Source organism: Balaenoptera physalus (assembly GCF_965194825.1).
Source record: "Balaenoptera physalus genome assembly, chromosome: 1".
Classification (NCBI taxonomy): Eukaryota; Metazoa; Chordata; class Mammalia; order Artiodactyla; family Balaenopteridae; genus Balaenoptera; species Balaenoptera physalus.
In genome coordinates, this window is record NC_138882.1 from 161,800,468 (window position 1) to 161,825,830 (window position 25,363).

A 25,363-nucleotide genomic window follows, 5' to 3' on the forward strand; every position below is an offset into this window, starting at 1 on the left:
ATCCTAGGCATATGGAGATACCCATTTTTTCTGTTTTTCTAGTTTTTAACTAAAAAGCAGCATGACTAGCTTGTTTGAAGACTTTAATGCTTTTGGTGGTGTGGTTAGATGGCTTTAAGAGGAGCTGATGGTTTCATAATTATTTTTCTGACTGCAAAATATTGAAAATCATGGATCTAGAGAATTGCCTTATCTAAGGAGCGTTGCTTACTGAGGTAGATGACCCAGGCGTTTATATTTATATCCGATTTGCTTTGGGAGCATAATTAAGAAACCTGTGTTGATTCTTCTAGGATGGAGACAGTGTCTTTTTTTGTCTTTTATTCTCTTTACTGTTGATCCTTGAACAACAAGGGTTTGAACTGCACAGGACCGCTTGTAGGAGGATGCTTTTCTATTGTGACTATGACAGTACTACATGGTCCATGGTTTGCATCTGCCGATGCGGAGGAACTGCAGATATGGAGGGGCAACTGTAAGTTATACTCAGGTTAACCCCCATGTTGTTCCAGGATCAACTGTACTAGTAAATGGAAGGATATTTCATATTTGAGCTTAACTTTAAGAATATTAATATTGATACATTGTATCAAAATTTACCTTTTGTCTAATATATATATGTATGTATGTCTATATATGTAATACATAGATACATAGTAGTTCCTAACATCTTAAGAGTTAATCTTTTATTCAGACCAGCGAGATATCCCACTAAAACACTTGATAAAGAGTCATTCGGCTACTCTTAGAACACCTGTAGTCACCGATAGCTGTAAGGTAGCCTGTTTGTTGTTAGCTCTAATTGGGGCAAAATTTGCTTGTAACTTCATCTCTTTTTCCTAGTCCTTCTCTGCAGAACATTAGAGACCTAGTTTGCCTTCTTTGACAAGATAACTCTCTAAATATATGAATGTGATTGTTCATTCAGCAAATATTTCGTCAGCACCTACATATGCAAGACATGGTCCTGGGCATTGTGAGAGATCCTAAGGTAATTAAGAGGCATAGTCTCTTCTCAGAGAACTGATACAGAGAAAGTCATGGGTTTGTTGAAAAGAGTGGTTTTGCTTATGATGATCAGGAAACTTCTTGGAAACAATGATGTTTGAATTAAGATTAGTGATGGGGTAGTCTAGGCTGACTGCATAATCAAAAACCTAGAGATGAGGAAGAACAATGCAAGTTAGAGGAGTAGCAAGAGGCCCAGCCTGGCTGTTTGACAAACTATCCTCAAGGATATTGAAAATGTTCATTGTTTATTCTCAGCGCCCGGAGGAGTGTTCGCAAATAATAGGTGCTCAGTAAATATTTGTTGAATGAATGAATGGTTACATTTGGGAAATACTGAACAACTTCTTGAAGAGTCATAAAGCGCTTTAGGATATTGAACACTTTGTAAGTCCCTTAGAGAGAAAAAAAATACTTGACTCAAACTTACTTGATTATGGAATGCCTGTTAACAGCTCTGGAAAATATTACACTGGGTCTCTATGGTAGAGGTGACAGGGAATGCTGGAAAGTGTTTTCTTCAAGCTAAACACACCCATTTTCTTCATTCTACACTTGACATTTGGCTTCTAAACTCTTCACTAGGCTGATTTCCCTCCCTGCAAGTATTCTAGCTCATAAGTGTTCTTAAAACGTGGTACTCAAAACAGAACACAGTACTCCAGTTGTGAGCTAACCAGTGAAGAGTGAATGGGACCGCTACCCTCGTTGATCTGGATACTATTCTTCTAATGAACCCTAAGACTGTATTTTCTTTTTAGCAGCTGAGTCACTGTCTTGGCTCATATTCAGTTCTCATATTAATTTACAAGAAGTTCTTTGAGTAGATTCTCTGATTTCCTATTAGTAGAGCTAACACATGAATGCCCATTTTTTTTGATTGAGTCTAGGTTGTTTTCTCAGAAGTACTAGTGATTCTTAAGTTTCCTGAAATCTGAGAAAGAAAAGAATTAATTGTACAATGCTGGAGTAACATGAAAGTCCACCACTGCTGAGTACACTCAAAACTAGATAAGATATAATGAATCCCTCTGTACCCATTACAGATTTAATAATTATTAAGCTGTTTGCTCTATATGCCTCAACTATCTTTTGCTTAAGTATTTTAAAGAAAATCATAGGCATTGTCTTTTCACTCCTACAAACATCTCTAAAAAATATAGACATTTCTTACATAACCATATGCCATATTGTAGCTAATGAAATTAACAATATTTCCTACTAGTGTTATCACAATATCCAGTTCATAATAAAAATGTTCTTGACTGTTTGTGTCTTTTTACAGTCGGTTTTTAATTGAATCAGGTTTCAGACAAGGTCTACACATTACATCTAGTTGTTATGTTTGTTGTCTCGTTTAGCCTAACACAGTTCCCCCCTTACTTTTTGGCATAATTTCATTGTGTCCACTTCTTTGACCTTTCGTGTCTCTATACCAAGTTCTGTTACTGTTCCTTTTGAAATAGCTCTAAGAGTTTTCCTTCATTTACAGCAATTCAGCAAACATTTTGGACTGTTATGTACAAAACATGTGCTAGGCATTATGGGAGGTAGAAAGATTAATTTGACATGTGCCTGGCCTACTGGGAGGCCTGCAATCCAGTGGCAGAGGCAGGTACATACAGAAACAATATGAAAGAGATTATTTGCCTTCGGATGGGTCATGCCTTGATTATATATCCTCCCATATATTTTCCTGGAAAATGCTGCTAGTGGTATCTTCTTAGTACATTACTTCAGGCATGTCCTGATCAGGAACTCACAGTTGATTGCCTTTTGAATTAATCCAAACTATACTGTTTTGGGCCTGGCACTCAATGCTCCACTAATTCCCCCCTTTACCTAACATGGAACTTCTCAAGGCACAAATATCCTTTTTTTCTTTTTTTAGACCAAATTTATATTGTCATGTAGAATTTTCATTTCTCAAACAAGATTATAGACATTTTGAGAGCAAAAATCTTGTCATCTTTTTCTGTATAATACTGGAAAGCTTAATAATTAACTTTTGGAGAGTGCTGGCACATATGCCACTGGGCCTGTTCTTCCTGCCTACTACCTTTCCAGAGACAGAGCTTCTGCCAGTTAGAAGTAAATAATCCAGGGGCTTCCCTGGTGACGCAGTGGTTAAGAATCTGCCTGCCAACGCAGGGGACACGGGTTCGAGTCCTGGTCCGGGAAGATCCCACATGCCGCGGAGCAACTAAGCCCGTGTGCCACAACTACTGAGCCTGCGCTCTAGAGCCCGCGAGCCACAACTACTGAAGCCCGCGAGCCACAGCTACTGAAGCCCGCGTGCCTAGAGCCCATGCTCCTCAACAGTAGAAGCCACCGCAATGAGAAGCCTGTGCACCACAAGGAAGAGTAGCTCCTGCTCACCGCAACCAGAGAAAGCCCACACGCAGCAACGAAGGCCCAACAATTAAAAATTAATAAAATAAAATAAAAGTAAATAATCCAGTTCTGGGTCTCTTCTTTTACCCCAAAAGCCTCCTTAAAAGAAGAAAAAATGGTCTGAATCACATAACGGCAGATACATGGTTTGGATGTTGCCACTTCCCCATCACCATGTCCATGGCAAACTACTAATTTCTTGTTTTTAGACATGACCTTCGCAGTGTAGCACTTCAGGCAGCTACTACCTATTGAGTATAATTGGCAAATGATTTGAAACCTTTCTGCTATCCTTGTCCTAAACCAATAGTTCCTGAATTAAGCTGTGTATCAGAATCACCTGATACTTGTAATTAATAGATTTCCTAGGTTTCACTCTAGACTCTTGAATCAGGATTTCCAAGAATTGGATAGAAATGATTCTTATAAAGTTGGCCATGGTTTGTAGACTTGCTTTGAGGACCAGGCAGGTAATTCTTATTTTGTTAAACAGCTCTAGCAGTGGAGACTATAGCTGCCCATCTTTTCAGGTGTATAGCATCTCATTCCTCTGACAACCAATATGTTCTGATATGTTCAATTTACTTTATTATTTTTTAAATTAATTTATTTTTGGCTGCGTTAGTTCTGCTTTGCCGCGTGCGGGCTTTCTCTAGTTGCGGTGAGCGGGGGCTACTCTTCATTGTGGTGCGCAGGCTTCTCTTGGTGGCTTCTTTTGTTGCAGAGCACGGCTCTAGGCGCTCAGCCTTCAGTAGTTGTGGCTCGCAGGCTCTAGAGCGCAGACTCAGTAGTTGTGGTGCATGGGTTTAGTTGCTCCGTGGCATGTGGGATCTTCCCAGACCAGGGATCGAACCCGTGTTGCCTGCATCGGCAGGTGGATTCTTAACCACTGCGCTACCAGGGGAATCCCTGATATGTTCAATTTACATTTCAGGGATATGGTAGGATCTCTTGCTTTGAATTATACCAGGCAAAGCACATGAATCAAATGCCCAAGATAAAGATACGGGATCCAGAGAGGTGGCATCTTGGTTTTCTAAATATAACTGAGCTTAAATTTAAAGCCTCAAAACCCTTCAGCCCTCTGGAAACTTTTTCTTTCTCTGTTTAGTGAATACCTTTAAAAGTTTAAAATGGAAGAGTTCAACATTTTTGGAGTAAACAGTCTTTTGAATTTTTCATACTTCATGTATATTCATTAAAGATGATTTAAACATGTAATGTGATTTAACTTCATACACCTTTGTTAGATTTTCCATAAAAGTACATCTACAAGTTGGGGAAATGTTCTTTATTAGACCACATGATTTGATTTTGAGACTGGAAATTGTGGTTAAGTTATTGAGCAAAGTAGAAAGACTGAAGTTTCAGGATTATCCAGTGAGTTAATGACAGACCCAGAAATAGAATCCTGTGTTATTTGCTTGGGTTATGATTTGGTTTGAAGAGGGTGGCCTGTGATCTGCTTACATAAATTTCAGGAAGTAAGGTTTGGGGTTTGGAAGAAGTTACAGCTCTGTGATATTTGGCCAAGAAGCTCCCCTCACCCACATTTACCACCTGTTTTATTGACAGCAATCCTAAACTATGGAGGGTAAAGAGACAGTTCAGCCTTACACTTCCTACTCCTACAGGAACAGTCTTATAAAGCTGAAGCTGATTGTTGGTTGGCATGCTTTTTTTCATCTTCTGTTATCAGAATAACAACACCTGGCCCTAGTGTTGTTTTTAGGAGGAGAGGGGTATAACCTAAGTAGTTGATTTATAGATAGTGTTAGAGTGGTTTCCTATAGAATTTTTTCAGGGTATATAGAGGTGTATACGTAAGTGTATCTTCATTAAACATGTTTAATTAATAAACAGAATGGTTTGGAAATGGTGGAGCCTACCAGAAAACAAACTTTCTTGAACCACTAATGGTTCAAGGGGTTATAGATTTGAAAATAATTGCTATAGTAGAGTTGCTTTCTGGTGAAGTCATTACTTTTACTCTCCCCTTTTCCATTTTGTGGGGTTGGGGGGGGCTCCTATGGCACTAGTGAAGCAGCAGCTTACAGAACAAGAGAACATTTTGTGTGTGATGGTTCTTAAACTTGCTCTTTTAAAAAAACCAAAGGAACCCCTCCAGCTTTATTGAGATAAAATTCACATACCATATAATTCACCTGTTTAAAGTGTAAAATTCAGTGTTTTTTTTTTATAAATTTATTTTATTTTTATTTAGTTTTGGCTGCGTTGGGTCTTTGTTGCTGAGCGCAGGGGCTACTCTTCGTTGCAGTGCACAGGCTTCTCATTGTGGTGGCTTCTCTTGTTGCAGAGCATGGGCTCTAGAGCACAGGCTCAGTAGTTGTGGTGCACGGGCCCAGCTGCTCCGTGGCATGTGGAATATTCCTGGACCAGGGCTCGAACCCGTGTCCCCTGCATTGGCAGGCGGATTCTTAACCACTGTGCCAGCAGGGAAACCCCAATTTTTTTTTTTTTTAACATATTCATAGGGTTGTGTAATCATTGCTGCAGCCTAATTATAGAATGTTTTCCTCTCCCTCTAAAAGAAACCCCACACTCATTAGCAGTCAGTCCACTTTATCTGCCTCTCCAGCCCTATGAAACTACTAATCTAACTACTAATCCATAGTCTAACTATTAATATAAATTTGTTTTGGACATTTGATATAAATGGAATCATGTAATGTGTAGTTTTGTTACTGGCTTCTTTCACTTAGCATGTTTTCAAGGGTCATATATGTTGTAGTATGTACCATTCCTTTTTATTGCCAAATAATATTCTGCTGTATGGTTATAACATCTTATTTATCCATTTGTCATTTACTGGGCATTTGGATTGTTTCCACTATTTTGCTATTATGATTTAATGCTGCTGTGAACATTCGTGTACAGATTTTTCTGTGGAGGTATGTTTTTGTTTCTTGGGTATATTCCCTGGGTGTGGAATGGCTGTGTCATATGATTACTCTATGTTTAACTTTTTGACAAACTGCCAAACTGTTTTCCAAAGTGGCTGCACTGTTCTACATTTTTCACTATCAGTGTATGAGAGCTTCAATTTCTTCACATCTTTGCAACCTTTGTTATTATCTGTCTTTTTGATTATAGCCATCCTAGCTGGTGTGAAGTGGTATCTCGTGATTTCGATTTGCATTTCCCTGATAGCTAATGATGTTGAATATCTTTTCATATCTTATTGGACATTTTAATATCTTCTTTGTAGAAATGTGTATTCAAATCTCTGCCCCCCTTTTTTTTTTTTTGCAGTCAAATGCTCTTCCTCTGTGTTGTATCTCCAAATCTTTGCCTATTTTTAAGTTGGGTTGTCTTTTTATTATTGAGTTGTAAGGGTCCTTTATATATTCTGGATACCTAACTTGCTTTTCTAACTGTGAATTTGTCTGAAATTACTTGCTTGGAGGCAGAGAGAAGTAATGGATACAAAGACTACATTAAAAACAATCTGGTGAGTTTTCAGTTAGATCTTAGTTGTTCTTATTTTATGTTTATTCTCTTTTTCCAACTCTTGAGGAACCTGGTTTATTCATTCATTGAACAAATATGACTGCAGACTATATACCAGGATTTGGGGATATAACAGAGAATGAAACAGAAACTTTAATCTGCATTCTAGTGGGAGAGAGACAGTTAAACAAAAGTCATATCAAATCATATCAGATGATGACGAGTTATGAAGAATAAAACAGGGTAATGGGGATATACTGTGATGAGCTTTCTAACATATTCTTCACCTTTCCTGATTTCTTAATCTGTTCCTCTCTGCTGTTTGACCTTTTTGTGCTTTCTGTTTATTTTCATTTTATGTAGTTTGTAGCTAAACGTTTACTTCACTCTCTCTCCTTATTCTTAACACCCTTGCAGTCTAATTTTTGCTTTCACTAGTCCACAAGATCCACCCTCTATAGTAATAATGATCTTCTATTAAAAGCCAGTATTGTCTTTTTAGTTTATGTCTATCTTAATCTGTGTGTAGCACTATTGCCTTTCTATCCGTTACATCACTTGCTGCAACCTCCAGTACAGTTTTCTCAAGTTTTTTTTTTTTTTTTTAAACTGGTTCGTCTTCTCCAAATCTGTTAGAGTTCTCCAAATTTAAGTTTTGGCCTCTCTTCTCCCTCTAACATTACCATGGTGAATTGATCACTCTCACATGATTTTTTGCTTTCTGAGAGCATGTGACTCTGAGTTCTCACTTTCTAGCTATAGCTGCATCACTGCCTTCAGGTTTAACTAGTGAAGCTGCAGTGGACAGCTTGATTGCTACTCACTCAGCAGGATTCTTTTCCCTTTACGCCTTCCTCTGACAGATTTTTCCTGTTTAGGCTGATTAAGACACAGGTTATTTCCGTGACTGCTTTAATGATTACCTCTGACTAATGGTATAACAATTCACAGTGTTCAGTCAAGGAACCTGATTCAGAGGTGTTGTTCCTTCATGGATGCTAGTGAATTTTTTACTTTCAGGTCTTTTGAAAGAGCTGAATTCCGAAGTTAGAAAAAGAAGGAATAATCTCTTGACCTCTAGTGCTTATAGTATTCATTTTCAACAAACTTTTACTTCTTACTTTTATCTGATATGGTGTTGCTTTCATTCAAGCTACTGTCACAGTAACTGAGGCATGAATTTTTCCTTTTAACAATATTCCTAAGGTCACAATTGGCATTCTCAATTGGGTTCTTGACGCAAGGTCATGAATGTTGCAAGTTCTTTGTAAACTATAAAGCATTATATCTCTGTGTGGTGGGAGAGAGGAGAGAAGGGCTCATAAGAATTACTTGGGAGCTTTTTCAAAATACTTAGTCCCATTTCACCTCCTGCTCCCAGATAATGTATTGTTATACACCTGTTAGTTTGTTAAACATCTGCTTCCTAAATGTGAATAGTTTGTAACTCATTTTAATGTACACTTGAAGACTGCTTATATTAAAAGGAATTCCATATTCTTTCTGTTGATGATGGGATGTAATGCAGTAGTTTCTCTTGGAGCATACCCATCAGTGAGTGACTGGTTTTTACTCCCCGTCCTCTGGTGGTGTCATGCTACGCAAAGTTTCTTGTATGTTGATTTTCAGAGGATTTGCAGAAAATGCTACGTTGTGCACCAACTTAAACTGTATAAATTTTGGATGTAATTGAACAAGTTAATATAATTGTTCAACATAGTTGGCTTCAGAAATGTGAGTTTGTGATTTGGAGGACACTTTGAGATTTTCCTGATTTCACTGTGGATCGTCGTAGCCTTCTTTTGTGAGAGTTCCATGTTGCTGGACATCTGCCTGGGTAGGGAGAAGATGATTGGTATATTTGTTCTTACAGTTAACCAGACTGGTGTTCAAGACACCACTTAGGTGCAGTAATCTAAATTAAAAGTGGAGAAAACTGAAACTAAGGCATTGAGACCACAGTAGATTAGAAAGATATCTAGGAGCTGGAGTTGGTAGTAAAACTTCATCATTTTAAAGTGTAAAATTTGGTGGTTTTATACAAAAGGTTTTTAGTCACAAGATCGTGCAACTATCACCACTATCTAATTCCAGAACATTTTCATCAATCCTAAAAGAAACCTGTTAGCAGTCATTCCCTACCCCCATTCCTCCTCCCATCCCCCTATCTCCTGGCAACTACTATCTGCCTTCCATCTCTAGGATTTGCCCCATTCTGAACATTTTGTATAAATGGAGTCATACAATATGTGGTCTTTTGTGTCTGACTTCTTTCACTAAGCATAAGGCTCTCAAGGTTCATTCATGTTGTGGCATGTAACAGTACGTCATTCCTTTTTTATGGCCGAATAATATTCCATTATATATTATATGGATATTGTACAGATATGTCACATTTTGTTTATCTGTTCATCAGTTGATGGACATTTGGTTTGTATCCACTTTTAGCTTTATAAATAATACTGCTATGAACATTTGTATGCAAGTTTTTTGCTTGTTTTTTTTTTTTTTTTTTAAACTTTTATTTGCATTTATTTTTTGTGGCATTTATTCCCAGGCCATAAGTTTTTGTTTCTTCAGTTTCTTCTGGGATATCTTTTTCTTCGGGGCAACCTCCTCTTCTGGTTTAGGAACAATCTGGTCTTATTCAGTAAGGACCGTCTCAATGTGGCAGGGAGAGCTCATGTATCGGTTGATCCGACCATGAGCTCTGTAAGTTCTGTGCCGCATCTTGGGGGTTTGTTCACCTGTATGTGCTCAGTGACCAGAGAATCTGCATCTAAGCCCTTAAGTTCAGCATTACTCTCTGCATTTTTGAGCATGTACAGTAAAAATTCAGCACTCTTTTTGGGCCGCCAACCCTGCGTCCAGCCCCACTGTTTGGCCTGGGCACACCTACCAACTCCACCATTGTAATGATGGAATGCCACACATTGCTTCTTTAAAGTGACATCTTTCAGATACTTGGTGGCTTTTCGGATATGCATACCCTTAATGGCCTGGGCAGTTTCACGAGTGTTCTTAAAGTGAACACGAAGATTTGAACCTCTTGACTTGCATGATTTTGTGGGGTTTTCTGGGTCAAGTGAATAGCGAACCATTTTTAGAGGTCACCTCAGGCTGCTTACCGGAAAAGGAAGCTGTATGCAAGTTTTTGTGTGAACATATGTTTTAAGTTCTCTTGGGGATACATATATGTGTGTATATATGTATTCCCAAGAGGATTTATATATATATATGTATGTATATATGTATATATACATATATATAAATTTTTTATACATAAAAATACACACACACACGTACCCCTAAGAGTAGAATTGCTGGGTCCTGTGGTATCTTTTGTAAGAATTTACCTTTGTTTTTGATAAAGCTGGTATTGTAGAATGTTGTAGAATATGATTTAGGTTTAAGAGACAAATGGGCTGGCTGACTCTCCACATTCTCTTGTCCCTGCCCACCCAATTTGGACAGCTTACCTGATGTCTAGGTTGTTAGAGTCAACAGAGCAGTCATACCCAGGTAACTACCTTGTAGAATCCTGGATGTAGAGTCCTGGAGTTAGCTCTATGCACTTGGTGAGGAGTGGGCTGGGAGCCCAGGGCTGTTTAGAGAAGTCATTCCTCATAGAAATCAAGAATTGAAAAGAAGTGTTCTGCTCTAACAAAGGAAAAGAAAGCCATTCTTAGATAAAGGACTGTGCCATTTTATCAAGATAGGAAATACATTAAAGAAAGATAATGAATTCAGTTTTAGACATAGTAAATTCGGGATTTCCGGGAGGGAATGTTAGATATTTATGTTGGGAGATCAGGAGGTTGATCCCTGATAGAGATGTAGATTTGAGATTCATCTGCATTATAGGCGTTTGAAATGCAAGAGTACGTAGATCACCCATAAAGTAAAAAACAGTAGAGAAAAGTGTCTAGTAATTCCTGTATCTGAGGTCTTTGAGGTTTTGAGTCTGCCAGCTGATGTTTTAGCTGTATCTTACTCTGAGTGGCTTGTTTCCTTCTGGTTTTGTGATTTTTGATTGTAAATTTATTTATTTTGGGACCTTATCCTTGAGAATTCTTCCAGGCCTAGATCAAAGGCAGATTCCCCAGAGAGGATTTGCATTTCCTTCTGTCAGGGTTGGGTGGGAGACATTACCATTCTAGGACTACCCTAAACAAAATTCTAGGTATGAAGCTTTTTAAACCATAATCTAGGTGAGGGTCAGCTTCTGGTTGTGAGTGTCTGAGGAGATACTGTTGAACTGTTCTCATAGCCCCCCAATCCCTTACCAGCACTCAGCGCCAAGGTTAAGTTTTCCTTGCAGTTCTCTTAGGTAACACCTGGACTTTGCCTCTTGTACCTTGAGCCCTAATAGACCTTGGAATTGCAAGCTGAAATTCATAGGGTTTGGCAAAATGCCCTGAAGGTGAATGAAAGCTGGTTTCAGTACTCTGCATACGTCTCTAGTTTCCCTCTTTCATTTAGTTTTTTCTTTTTTTAAAAAAAATTATTAGCACCTTTAATTATTATTTATTTATTTATTTTGGCTGTGTTGGGTCTTCGTTTCTGTGCGAGGGCTTCCTCTAGTTGTGGCAAGCGGGGGCCACTCTTCATTGCTGTGCGCGGGCCTCTCACTATCGTGGCCTCTCTTGTTGCGGAGCACAGGCTCCAGACGCGCAGGCTCAGTAGTTGTGGCTCACGGGCCTAGGTGCTCCGCGGCATGTGGGATCCTCCTAGACCAGGACTCGAACCCGTGTCCCCTGCATTAGCAGGCAGACTCTCAACCACTGCGCCACCAGGGAAGCCCTCACTTAGTTTTTAGCCTCGATCATACTTTATTTTCTTTCAGGTTATTGATTAATATGTAAAGATTAAAAAAATTTATCCAGTGTTTGTTATTTCCAGTGGGCATGTTGATCAAGCTATCTATTCTGTTGTTCTAGCAGACGTAGAAGTGTCCATCTCTCTTCAGTGCATGCAACGGACAGTAAGATGCAGGGAATTCAGTCAGCCGCTAAGTTAAAAGTTATAAACTTGGGACAACATCCAGTGGTTTGTTTGGCCCACATAGTATTTAGAAAATGAAAATCAGGAGATTTCAGATAAAATTTTGGGTATCTTGCTTCTCTTGAAATATTAGAAGTTGTTAACAGTATTGGGCTTTCAATCCTGCTTAACAACAATTGGCTAGAACTGGGAATAGCGTCTAATCTTTTCAGAGTGAACCTGTTTTCTTTAGTTGCAGGCACACAATCTCCATTTGTGCTGTGTACGCATATTTATACCCATTCTAGCTTCTCTCATTCATGTTACCTGTAGACACTTGTGGATCATCCTTGTGCCAGGTAGTAGTGCTAATACACAGTTTCACATTTGTTTAGTGATTTGTTTAATTCTAATAACAAACCTGCAGTTTATCCCTGATGAATAAATAAAGTTACGAGTGGTATTATCCCCAAGTTACAGATGAAGAAATGGAGTTTCACTGAGGTTATATAAATTCTTCAAGGTCTCTTAGTGTCACAGCTAGAATTTGAACAAAGCTCCTTCTGTTCAATGCTATTCTTAACTTTTTTTTTTTTTTTAAGCAGTGGAACTGTTCTTCAAATGAAGTTTTAGTGAAGTCCATTATGCAAAACCAACAAAGATAGCACTGCTTTGATTGGAGGGTAGATGGGGTGGGAGACAATTATGTGGGGATGGGAACCTGCATGCTCAGCTCTTTGGTAGCCTTTAGGCACCTCTCTGGAATCCTTAGGATTCTACTAAACAGTTTGGACACTCTCTATCTGTAACTAAGCATAACAATTTGTTAAATTTTATGAGTTTTTAGCTTTTTTGGATGTTACAGTTATAGTGTGCCTATTTTTCTTGTGCTTCCTCGTATGTCAGTCTTCATCAGTGTAATCTGTCTTATTGCTCAACAGCATTTTTATATTTTGTGGGTATGTGTTCAAATAATGGTGAATCTTTTAGCGTTCTATTTCTGTTTTACAATGGTAGTGTGATTTATAGTTTATTTTGGAGCATCTGATAACTAACTCTGCTTTACTTTTCAGATTCTCTTTGTGGCCAGATGGGTTTGTATGGACAGGCTTGTCCATCTGTAACTTCATTAAGGTTAGTGCTCTTCTTTTTATTAGAACATGTAACATTTTAAAAGTTATGCTGGTCAAGTCATATTAGAATCAGTTTTACTGTAAGGTTCAGAATAAAATATTGTAGTCTGTTTTGGTAAATAGTGCTATTTTGTGAGATTGGGACATATTTTTGCTTACAGAGATATTTGTGGTAGTGGGATTTGGGTCTTAATCTCCACTTAGTACATGAAATAACAATTTTACTCTTCTTTGTTATTCCTTTTTTAAAAAGAAACTAATCTTGTTTCTACTTGTTTTAATTAGAAAACACATAGTAAATTTTTATTGCCTTTGTAGCAGATTATTAAATAAGACTAGATGGTAATTTAAATCTCTTTTTAAAGGACGATATAAATATGATACCTAGATTATCCTCATTTACAATAAATAAGTAAAATGTAAAAATGTAGGAACTAAGTTGTATTCAACCCAGTGGTTTTAGATTTTTTCGAAGTTGCTAAATCCTTTCTATAAATTAAATCTTAAGTGAAAACCTGTGAATAAAGCAGATAAATGCTGGGCTTTTCTGCTTGCTTGGGCTTCCATGTTCTACCCCTGCAGTTGCCCCTGAGGGATTACTCTAGTTCCCAGCGCACAGTTTGAAAAAATAACCTAAATCTAATCTGTTAATTGGGATCTTTCAGGCTAGAATATGAATTGCTGATGGCAGCACCTACCAGTTACATGTGGTGTTGTAGCTAGCTGTATCATTTATTTATTCAGCATGTTGAGCACCTAATATGTTGTCAGGAGCTATTCTAAATGCTGGGGCTACAGTAGTGAACATAACAGATAAAAATCCTGTAATTATTGGGCTTACATTTTGGTGACAGTGTAATTAATAAAAAAAAGTAAGAAGTATATGTTAGATAGCGACAGTGATAAGAGCTAAGATGAAGAATAAAATAGAGAAGGGGAATAGGAAATATAGATAGGGTTATTTTAGATAGGGTAGCCAGGGAAAGCTTTACTGAAAAGGTGACATTTGAATGAAGACCTGAAAGAGTGATGGAATGAACCATATGTTGGGTAGGTAGAAGATGAGCGTTCTGGGCAGAGGGAATCCAGGAGCTGCTGGGGCAGGAGACTTGCCTTGTTAGGTTGGAGGAACAATGATGGAGGTCAGTGTGGCTGGAACAGAGTAAGTGATGAAGAGAGGTGGAATTGACCAGCTTTGGAGGGCAGGAAAGAGAGAGAGGAGGGATACAAAATTATTAGAGCCATGAATGTGAAGTCAAGGAATCCTTAGGCATGAAAGAAATTCTGGTGGTTCAGAATGCCACCAAAGAAAAATAAAGTTGCCTTTTTAGTTTTTATGTACTTGAATTTTTATGAGACTAAGGCTGACTCTCCTTTTCCTCAGTAGGAGAGCTTTACTCCATGCCCTTATGGCATTTCTTTCCCTGAGAATGCATCTTCCAGCTTATAATGGAAGTAGGTGGAGTGATTACTTTTCTACCTTGTTGGAGTCCATGTGCCCCCACCCCCACCTCCCAACAAGGGACACCTGTATAGTTTGGAAAAGAACTTAAAAAAAAAAAGACTTCTTTTCTTTAATCCCCAAACCTGCTATAGAACTAATTTCACTTAAGAGTCCTTTTGTTTAATACGATGGGAGGAATCATTTTCCCCTTTTTTTGAATATTTAAAACTTTAGATATGACCATATCAGGATATTTTTGCAGACTTTGATCTTCCACTGATCATAGAGTTCCTTAAAGATATTTTATTTGTGGGTTATGCCAAAACAGTCATATATTAAAGTCATTTACTGGGATTTTAAATCCCTTTATTTGAATAGTTATGTTTAGGTGAAGATTGTATATGACATTGGGTTAGGAATAATATATGCCTAACTTTTTTTGCTTGATAGAATTATATAATTGGAAGAGATGATGAAAGAGATACCATGAATTATTTTATAACTTGCTCACTGTTATAATTCTAGTGTATAATATCCTAGAATCAAATTTTTGTGGATGTGCCTGTGAGTTTAGCATTTAGTTAATAAACTGAGAAACTCTATGGCATTTGAGTTGAGATATTTAGTATCCTTATATTCTAATCTTTCATTTTTTTGTAATATTCTATATGGTCCCTCTGTGAAGCAGAGAATTCACATTCTCAGATGTATGGGTAGAAGACCATTGTTTGTCGTTGATTTTTCTAACTGAAAGCTAGCTTTGGTTTGATATAAGGAAAAGAAAAGAATGACTCTTTTTTGGTAATGGGAAGAGAAACTGGATTACTTAAAACCACAATAAACAGTTTGGACACTCTCTATCTGTAACTAAGCAAGCCAGAAACGGCCTCCCAACTACACTATACAAATAGAAGTAGAGCAGGAAATCTTTTTTTTTTTTTAATTTTTGAATTAATTAATTAACTCATTCATTTTTGGCTGCATTGGGTCTTCGTTGCTGCGTGCGGGCTTTCTCTGGTTGCTGCAAGCTGGGGCTGCTCTTTGTTGTGATGCACAGGCTTCTCATTGCGTTGGCTTCTCGTTGCAGAGCATGGGCTCTAGGCTCATGGGCTTCAGTAGTTGTGGCACGTGGGCTCAGTAGCTGTGGCTCACAGGCTCTAGAACACAGGCTCAGTAGTTGTGGCACACAGGCTTAGTTGCTCCGTGGCATGTGGGATCTTCCCGGATGAGGGCTCGAACCCGTGTCTCATGCATTGGCAGGCGGTTTCTTAACCACTGCACCACCAGGGAAGCCCAGGAAATCTCAAATCCACTCACAAACATTGCTTGTTTGCCATAACTCTCTTTGTATATACTACCTTTATATCTTGTATATATCTGCATGTACTACCTATATATCTAGAAAGTGGCTAGACTCAAGACAGGAAAGCATTTGAGTTGGTGGAGAAGAACTGCACCCTGTGGCTAGGAATGAGAAAATGGGTAGGCAGGTGGGGGGTTGTAAACATAGGTGGGAGTGGGAGTGGATGACTTATGTGAAGTGAAGATAGGGCGTGGAATGAAAGTATGTGACATTTAAAAAATTTGTTGGGTAGGAGAGGGTACTTAGTAAATGAATTAAATCTCTTCCTCTGCCCTTTAAATATTTAGGGTAAACAAGTTAAATATTGTTTTCTATAGATGATATTGGATCCTTGTTTAATCTGAACATGTTAAAATTATTTTTAAAAATTGACTTACTGTATTTTTATGATTAAAAAGTAATCTTAAATCAATTATTGTAGAAAATTTGGGAAGACAGAGATAGCCCTTGGTAATGTCGTCTTATCATGTAATTTTATTCCAGTAGATGCTATGTGTGTTAGAAAAAGGCACCCCCACCCAAATTTTCTTTAAGAGAATGGTTGCAAAAGATTTTGTAGTGATAGCTAAGTATACTCTTAATTTTAATCAAATTGCTCTTAATTAACATTTTGTTCTTCTTTAATTGCTAGTATGGGTAGAATTGCATTTTAACAAAAGTTATTATAATAACATCATATACTATTACAGTATAATGAGACTGTTTTCTTTTATCAGTCAGGGTTCTTTCAGGAGGCAGAAACCACACCAGTTATTTGAACAGAGACTTTAATAGAATCATTAACTAGATTTAAAGTTGTTAACTAGGTAACAGAAAGGATAAAAATAAAACTTGAAGTTATCATGGAGATAGACACTTCCAGAAGCAGCTGTGAGCCCTAAGGGCTTGGGAACCAAAGGGAAAACCTAGAGACTTAGAGGAAGGGTCCTGTGGAAACAAAATTCAGATCTCCGAGGAGAAGGTACTACATGCTAGTGCTTTTGTCGAGCTCAGAATAGAAATCCCATAGGTTTGAAACTCAGAACTCTGGGGAGGGGTGCTGGCTGGTGCTGGGGTCTTTGAGTGGGGTATGCTTAAGCTAGTTCCATAAGTGTTAGAAAAACTGCAAACTTATTAACTTACTACTGTGAGGGGGACCTTCTGCTGCAGGGGTGAAGAAACCTTTGCTGGGGTAATGCTCTTATGAAGCCCAAAGAATAGACAGGAAGGCCAAGTATCTTTTTTCTTCTCCAGGCTTGCAGTCCATCTTTAGTGCTCCCTCTTGGCAGAGCCTTATAGGAAATCAGCTGGCAAAGCAGAAATGTGGTTTGCAGAGTCCCAGTTCCAGTATCATTAAGGCAGATTGGGAAGAAGGGATGCGGGTTTGGAACTGAGGGGCAATTACTTAATAACTTGTTCCAGCAAACTACTAAGAAATATGGTATTAAAAAGTGTTTTCTTGGGACTTCCCTGGTGGTCCAGTGGTTAAGACTCTGCGCTCCCAATGCAGGGGGCCTAGGTTCAATCCCTGGTCAGGGAACTAGATCCCACATGCATGCCACAACAAAGATCCTGTGTGCTGCAACTAAGACCCAGCGCAGCCAAATAAATAAAAATATTTTAAAAAAATGTTTTCTCAGATGTTTTGCAGCCAGTGTTTATGTGATTTTAGTAGGATACTTGCATGTTGCTAAAAATGCTAATTTTGTAAATCATGTGAAATTATATTAAAAATTTATATAAGATTTGCAAGTATTCCTCGCAATCCGAATCTACTGCATTCACATCCTGAGTTTGGATAGTAATAGTCTGGATAGTGAATACTGGATCATCTACATCTATTTAATTCCTGAGTTTTGGAAAGCAGGAGTGAAGGGTTCAGATAATGATGGATACAGTTTCTGTCAGACAATAGAATCTTAAAAATTTAGCAGAATCTGGTTACTGAGTTTATATAAGATGGATTTGAATCCTGAGGTGTACCTGCATTTCCAGGTGTAGACTCAGTAATAGCAAAAGCTTACCGAAAAAGCAAAAACTTTCCTTGAACATTTGCTTTATGTAGACAGGTAAACACATATATGTATATAACATATTTCTTTCACATATTGTAGCATTAGACTGTTATAATTCGGTTTGATTAAAGCAAAATAAAATTTGATATTTCTTTGGACTTGTTAAAATGGGGCCCTTTCTGCATTTCTGAATTGCCTAACATTTATGAGGATTGATTTTATGGTTCACATGTGTATTCAGCCTAGGATGCTGAGTTATCAGTATTACTTTAAGTAGTTTATGATCTTCTACCTGAGACCTCTTCCTTTTGTTATCTTTTTCTTTCTTTCTTGTTCACACTTATCTTTTCCTTTTTGTTACGCTTCTCCCTTAAAGATGCCTTTTATTATTGATCCAGTCTGTTTGTTTAGGATATGTTGGGGAACACATAGGGATTTTTAGCACCAGAGAAGCTTGTGTGTTAGTGTCCCAAGTGAATTTCCTGTCCATCTGTTTCCTCATTTCCCTCCATTTGATATTGATAACCCTGCTATTTAGAATGACCAGAGGAGGGTAGATTTATTTTAAGGCTTCTTGCTGTCTTGTTTCTAGTAGCAGAGTTGCTGTTAAGGCAGCTCTGGTATTTAGTCTTAGAATTGGGTAGATACAGGTTCAGATCTCTGCCGCGTATTATTCATATGATCATGGGTAAGCTACTTCAGTTTTCCTGATTTTGCTGTAATAAGGATGTTAATGTTTACCTCCCTGGCCTGTTAGGATTCATGGGATAAAATATATATTGATTACATAAAGCATCTGGCGTATTTTTTCCTTTTTTGCATTTTCCTGTAGTAGAATGCAAAAGGGATCATTGTTTTTAGAATAAAAGAGGACAGGTTTGGGGACTCCCCTGGCGGTCCAGTGGTTAAGACTTCGCCTTCCAATGCAGGGGGTTCGGGTTCATCCCTGGTTGGGGAGCTAGGACCCCACGTGCCTCGGGGCCAAAAAACCCAAAACATAAAAAGCAGAAAAGTATTGTAAAAAATTCAATGAAAAAGACTTAAAAAAAAAAAAAAAAAAAGGACATATTTGTATCCTTTGCTCTCAGCTCAAGAACATGGGGTAGAAGAGGATTTCTTTTTCCCCTTCACCCTAAATTCTTATTTTTAAAAATGAAAAAAAAAATTTTTTTTATTGAAGTATTGTTGATTTACAGTGTTGTTAGTTTCTGGTGTACAGCAAAGTGATTCAGTTATACATACACATATATATGTATATTCTTTTTCAGATTTTTTTCCATTATAGGTTATTATAAGATATTGAATATAGTTCCCTGTGCTATACAGTAGGACCTTGTTGTTTATCTGTTTTACATATGGTAGTGTGTATCTGTTAATCCCAAGTTCCTAATTTATACCTCCCCTTCCCCCCCTCAGGTAACCGTAAGTTTGTTTTCTGTGTCTGTGAGTCTGTTTCTGTTTTGTTAAATACGTTTTGTGTGATTTTTTTAGATTCTACATATAAGTGATATCAAATGATATTTGCCTTTCTGTCTGGCTTAATTCATTTAGTTTGATAATCTCTAGTATGATAGTCTAAATTCTTAGATTCTAGAGTATCTACCAGTAGCATTCAGGTTTGCAACTGACCTCAGGCTAAGGATGTTGCTGACATTTAATATTACATTTTTATCATACTTACATTAATATAGTTTTATGCTTTTAAGTCAGTCCCATAGAGTGGCAGAAATAACTTTCATTATCATGCCATAGTTCATCATTGTTATCGTATTTATCAAACTTTTTTTATAATTGATAAAATCTATTAATTTGCATGTTTAGTTCTGACATGTTCCAATTAAATGAAGAGTAATGAGAAACCGTCTTAATTTTGACCATTACAGAGACTTTTTCTAAAATGTATTTTGAACTTTTTGGCTTATCTTCTAAGGCTTACTGTCTCATATGGTAGCTGCTAGCCTCATGTGGCTATTTAAATCTAAATGTAAAAAAAATCAGTTCCTCAGTCACACTAGCCACATTTTAAGTGCTTGGTTAGCTACACATGGCTACTGACTGTCATATTGGATAACACACAAACATTTCCATTGTTGTAGAAAGTTCTGTTGGACAATGCTGGTCTAGAGCATCCTAAATGTAATTTAATCTTTAAGCTGACTTATTGGGCTTCCATTTCTGAGCATAAGGTATTGAAGAGTACCACTGACTAGTCACTGACTTAAGGACGTATTATAAAAGTTACTTATGGGAGTAAATATTGACTTGGATAACTAGCTTTATGGTGTTCTTACTAATATATTAGACCAGGCATTATTTAAGCATTTTATGGTATATTAATTAAATTTCCCCTAACAACTCTATGAGGTTGGTGTTATGATTATTTTCATTTCACAAATGAGGAAACTGAGATAAAAAAGTTCAGCAACTCAAGGACATGCAGTGAATAAGGAACAGAGCTGGGATTCATACAGAGGTCTTGCTCCAGTGCCCATGCACTAAATTCTGCCTCTTGGCTGTCAGTATTTATCATAATTTGAGGCTTTTTCTTTTTTTAAAAAAATTTGTTTTATTTTTGGCTGCATTGGGTCTTTGTTGCCGTGCACGGGCTTTCTCTAGTTGCAGCGAGTGGGGGCTACCCTTCGTTGTGGTGCGCGGGCTTCTCATTGCAGTGACTTCTCTTGTTGCGGAGCACGGGCTCTAGGCATGCGGGCTTCAGTAGTCGTGGCTCATGGGCTCTAGAGTGCAGGCTCAGTAGTTGTGGCACATGGGTTTAGTTGCTCCGTGGCATGTGGGATCTTCCCGGACCAGGGCTCGAACCCATGTTCCCTGCATCGGCAGGTGGATTCTTAACCACTGCGCCACCAGGGAAGCCCTTGAGGCTTTTTCTTAAATGAGGGGTGCCAAAAAATATTCTACGTAATTGAGGATACTATGAAGAAATAAGTGCAAATGGGAAATACCAATGCAGGAAACTAGAAATAAGTGATAGAAAACTAGTGATTTAATTTTGAAATACATTGTCTAAAATTGAAAATAAAATCTTGTTATGAAAGTCAGCAGTTTTTAAATAGGGAGGTGGTGGAGAAATTGGAGTTGTCATGAATTCTTATACATGGGGGAAGATAATATCAGAGGTAATAGACTAAAAAGCATCACTGAATATACTGGCAAAATAAAGGAGTTAAATATAAAATCTGTGGCTACCAGCAGTGCACAGAATATAAAATAATACTGAAAAATAAGAAAGAAATTATATGATTTGATTCAGTAAGCTTATTTTAGTCAAGCTTTGCTTGGTTACAAGTAAAGGAAATCAGCACTGGACGTATCAAACAAAAAAGAAAAGGAATTTATTTGGTGAATACTAGGGTATTTCACAGAACCCAGAGGTAGCTAGGTCTCTTAAGGGAATAGAACTTAGGTTCTTAGGAACCTAGGCAGTATATTTTCTTCTCTCTTGCTTTTCGCTGAATGTAATATCTTTTCATTTCTATAAACTGACTTTCTTTGCTTTTCTGGCACATGGGCATCCCATACCTCTCAAGTTCTTAGCTTTTTCATTCAGGAGACCAGCCCAGACTGTTTAAGTCCTATTACTAAATTCCTGAAGAAGAAAGTTCAGATGAACAATTTGGGTCAGGTACCAACCCTGGTTCAAATCCTTTAATTTGTTGTTGTAGTACTCACTTTTCAGGGCCCTGGGGATGGAGCCAACGCTGAGAAAGAGCTTGGTGAGCTAGGCAAAATGCTACAAAAAGTTTCTGATAAAAAGCAGCATGTGTCCAGTGTTGGATGAGAAGAGTTAGGATTTCAAGAGAGGATATTTTTAGGATTCAGAGCCTTTCCTTACAGTCATGTGGGTAGCATGTCTTTTTCTTTTAAAGGGATTTCTAATAGTTATCATTTGTTGAACGTCTACTCTGTGCCAAGCATTAACTCTGTACTACAGTGTTTCACATATATTTTGTCATTTACTCCTCACAGCAATTCTGTGAGGCTTAGAGGTTTGACTTGTCCAAGGATGCAATTAATAAGGAGAAGAATAAGAAATCAAGCCCTTTTGGGTGATTTCAAAGCCTTTACACTTTCCATTGCATTATAGTATATTAGAAACAGTGACCTATAGTCTTTGAGATGTTGACTTATAGCATCTTAAACTTTTTGGTCTCAAAAATTATTTATTTAGTGCAGAAAGTAGGAATAGAGGGAACTTTCCTCAACATAATAAAGGCCATATATGACAAACCCACAGCCAACATTGTCCTCAATGGTGAAAAACTGAAACCATTTCCACTAAGATCAGGAACAAGACAAGGTTGCCCACTCTCACCACTGTTATTCAACATAGTTTTGGAAGTGTTAGCCACAGCAATCAGAGAAGACAAAGAAATAAAAGGAATCCAAATCGGAAAAGAAGAAGTAAAGCTGTCACTATTTGCAGATGACATGATACTATACATAGAGAATCCTAAAGATGCTACCAGAAAACTACTAGAGCTAATCAATGAATTTGGTAAAGTAGCAGGATACAAAATTAATGCACAGAAATCTCTTGCATTTCTATACACTAATGACGAAAAATCTGAAAGTGAAATTAAGAAAACACTCCCGTTTACCATTGCAACAAAAAGAATAAAATATCTAGGAATAAACCTACCTAAGGAGACAAAAGACCTGTATGCAGAAAATTATAAGACACTGATGAAAGAAATTAAAGATGATACAAATAGATGGAGAGATATACCATGTTCCTGGATTGGAAGAATCAACATTGTGAAAATGACTCTACTACCCAAAGCAATCTACAGATTCAATGCAATCCCTATCAAACTACCACTGGCATTTTTCACAGAACTAACAAAAAATTTCACAATTTGTATGGAGACACAAAAGACCCCGAATAGCCAAAGCAATCTTGAGAACGAAAAATGGAGCTGGAGGAATCAGGCTCCCTGACTTCAGACTATATTACAAAGCTTCAGTAATCAAGACAGTTTGGTACTGGCACAAAAACAGAAATATAGATCAATGGAACAGGATAGAAAGCCCAGAGATAAACCCACACACATATGGTCACCTTATCTTTGATAAAGGAGGCAAGCATATACAGTGGAGAAAAGACAGCCTCTTCAATAAGTGGTGCTGGGAAAATTGGACAGCTACATGTAAAAGTATGAAATTAGAACACTCCCTGACACCATGCACAAAAATAAACTCAAAATGGATTAAAGACCTAAGTGTAAGGGCAGACACTATCAAACTCTTAGAGGAAAACATAGGCAGAACACTCTATGACATACATCACAGCAAGATTCTTTTTGACCCAGCTCCCAGAGAAATGGAAATAAGAACACAAATAAACAAATGGGACCTAATGAAACTTAAAAGCTTTTGCACAGCAAAGGAAACCATAAACAAGACCAAAAGACAACCATCAGAATGGGAGAAAATATTTGCAAATGAAGCAACTGACAAAGGATTAATCTCCAAGATTTACAAGCAGCTCATGCAGCTCAGTAACAAAAACACGAACAACCCAATCCAAAAATGGGCAGAAGACCTAAATAGACATTTCTCCAAAGAAGATATACAGATGGCCTACAGACACATGAAAGAATGCTCAACATCATTAATCATTAGAGAAATGCAAATCAAAACTACAATGAGATATCATCTCACACCGGTCAGAATGGCCATCATCAAAAAATCTAGAAACAATAAATGCTGGAGAGGGTGTGGAGGAAAGGGAACACTCTTGCACTGTTGGTGGGAATGTAAATTGATACAGCCACTATGGAGAACAGTATGGAGGTTCCTTAAGAAACTACAAATAGAACTACCATACGACCCAGCAATCCCACTACTGGGCATATACCCTGAGAAAACCATAGGTCAAAAAGAGTCATGTACCAAAATGTTCATTGCAGCTCTATTTACAATAGCCAGAACATGGAAGCAACCTAAATGTCCATCGACAGATGAATGGATAAAGAAGATGTGGCACATATATACAATGGAATATTACTCAGCCATAAAAAGAAATGAAATGGAGGTATTTGTAATGAGGTGGATGGAGTTAGAGTCTGTCATACAGAGTGAAGTAAGTCAGAAAGAGAAAAACAAATACAGTATGCTAACACATATATACGGAATCTAAGGAAAAAAAAAAAAAAAAGGCCATGAAGAACCTAGTGGCAAGATGAGAATAAAGACACAGACCTACCAGAGAATGGACTTGAGGATATGGGGAGGGGGTGGGGTGAGATGTGACAGGGTAAGAGAGTGTCATGGACATATATACACTACCAAATGTAAAATAGATAGCTAGTGGGAAGCAGCCACATAGCACAGGGAGATCAGCTTGGTGCTTTGTGACCACCTAGAGGGGTGGGATGGGGAGGGTGGGAGGGAGGGAGATGCAAGAGGGAAGAGAAATGGGAACATATTGTATATGTATAACTGATTCACTTTGTTATAAAGCAGAAGCTAACACACCATTGTAAGGCAATTATACTTCAATAAAGATGTTTAAAAAAAAAAAATTATTTAGTGCCCAAAGAGCATGTGTTTGTGAATTATATCTATCAAAATTGTATTAGAAGTTAAAACTAAGAAAAAATCAAAATATTTATTAATTTACATAGAAATAATAAAACCATTCTATATTAACATAGATAACATGTTTTATGAAAAATAATTGTATTTTCCAAAACAAAAATTTAGAAGAGTGGTGTTGCCTTACATATTTGCAAAATTTTAAAAATATCTGGCTTAATAGAGACAGCTGGATTCTGTTCTGTGCCTCTGCATTCACTCTGTTGTGATAGCACCCATCACATAGCATCTGAAAAGCTCCACTCTACACTTATGAGAGGATGACAGTGAAAAAGGCAAATAATACCTTACTCTGAAAATTGTTTTGATCCTTCAGATCCCCTGAAAGGGTCCCTGGACCACACTTTGAGGACCACTGAACTGTAAACATCATATGTAGCAGCTTAAGCTGTTTCTTTAGCATTTTATTTGTATCACATCAGGATCACCTTCCATGATGTTAGCCTTCTGCCAACACTGATACCATATTACTGGTATAATGTCATGGAGGCAGTGTGTGTGTGGAAATAGGATATCCAGTAAATGTCCTACGGTGAGTTGAAGCAGTATGGTTGCAGAGAGGTCAGGATAAACCCTTTAATGAGACAGAGTGAATACATGTTACTCAGAGGACGTTTATTATTACATATACACATATTTTTAAAAACTATGTATAAGAAGTATTAATAGCAGATTCTGTCTGGGTTTTTAAATAACATCTGCAAAGATGGCTTTGAGTGTTCTTGTATCGAAGGGACTCTTGTTTATTAGCTTTCCAGCTACTCAAGAGACATAGAGATTCCAATAGGTAGAATGAGATTAAATGCAAAATATGGTACTTACTTGATGACAGAATGTAGTTCAGTGGTTAATGTCCAAAAATATTTATTTTTCCTCCCTAAATTGTAGAGTAAAATATTTTTAAGATAAGAATTACATTTATAACATAAAGATGTCTTTTGACCATATGATCACTAAG

General features: G+C 37.5%; 1 protein-coding gene and 1 pseudogene across 7 annotated transcripts in view; one reads left to right on the forward strand and one right to left on the reverse strand.

The window, feature by feature from the left end:
- The window catches only part of FOXJ3 (forkhead box J3), a 133,084-nt gene that overhangs the window by 9,592 nt on the left and 98,129 nt on the right, over nt 1-25,363 (forward strand). For all 6 annotated transcript variants that reach the window (XM_082466269.1, XM_082466268.1, XM_082466272.1 and 3 more), the window contains exon 2: nt 12,930-12,990. Coding sequence is in view for 5 of the 6 variants with exons in the window: in XM_082466268.1 (XP_082322394.1) it covers nt 12,947-12,990 (44 nt within the window). In the remaining variant the exon portion in view is untranslated. The remainder of the gene's footprint in view (nt 1-12,929; nt 12,991-25,363) is intronic.
- On the reverse strand, nt 3,080-12,922 carry LOC309663132 (large ribosomal subunit protein uL22 pseudogene; annotated as a pseudogene). Its single transcript has one exon. The product of its transcript is annotated as a large ribosomal subunit protein uL22 pseudogene (transcript).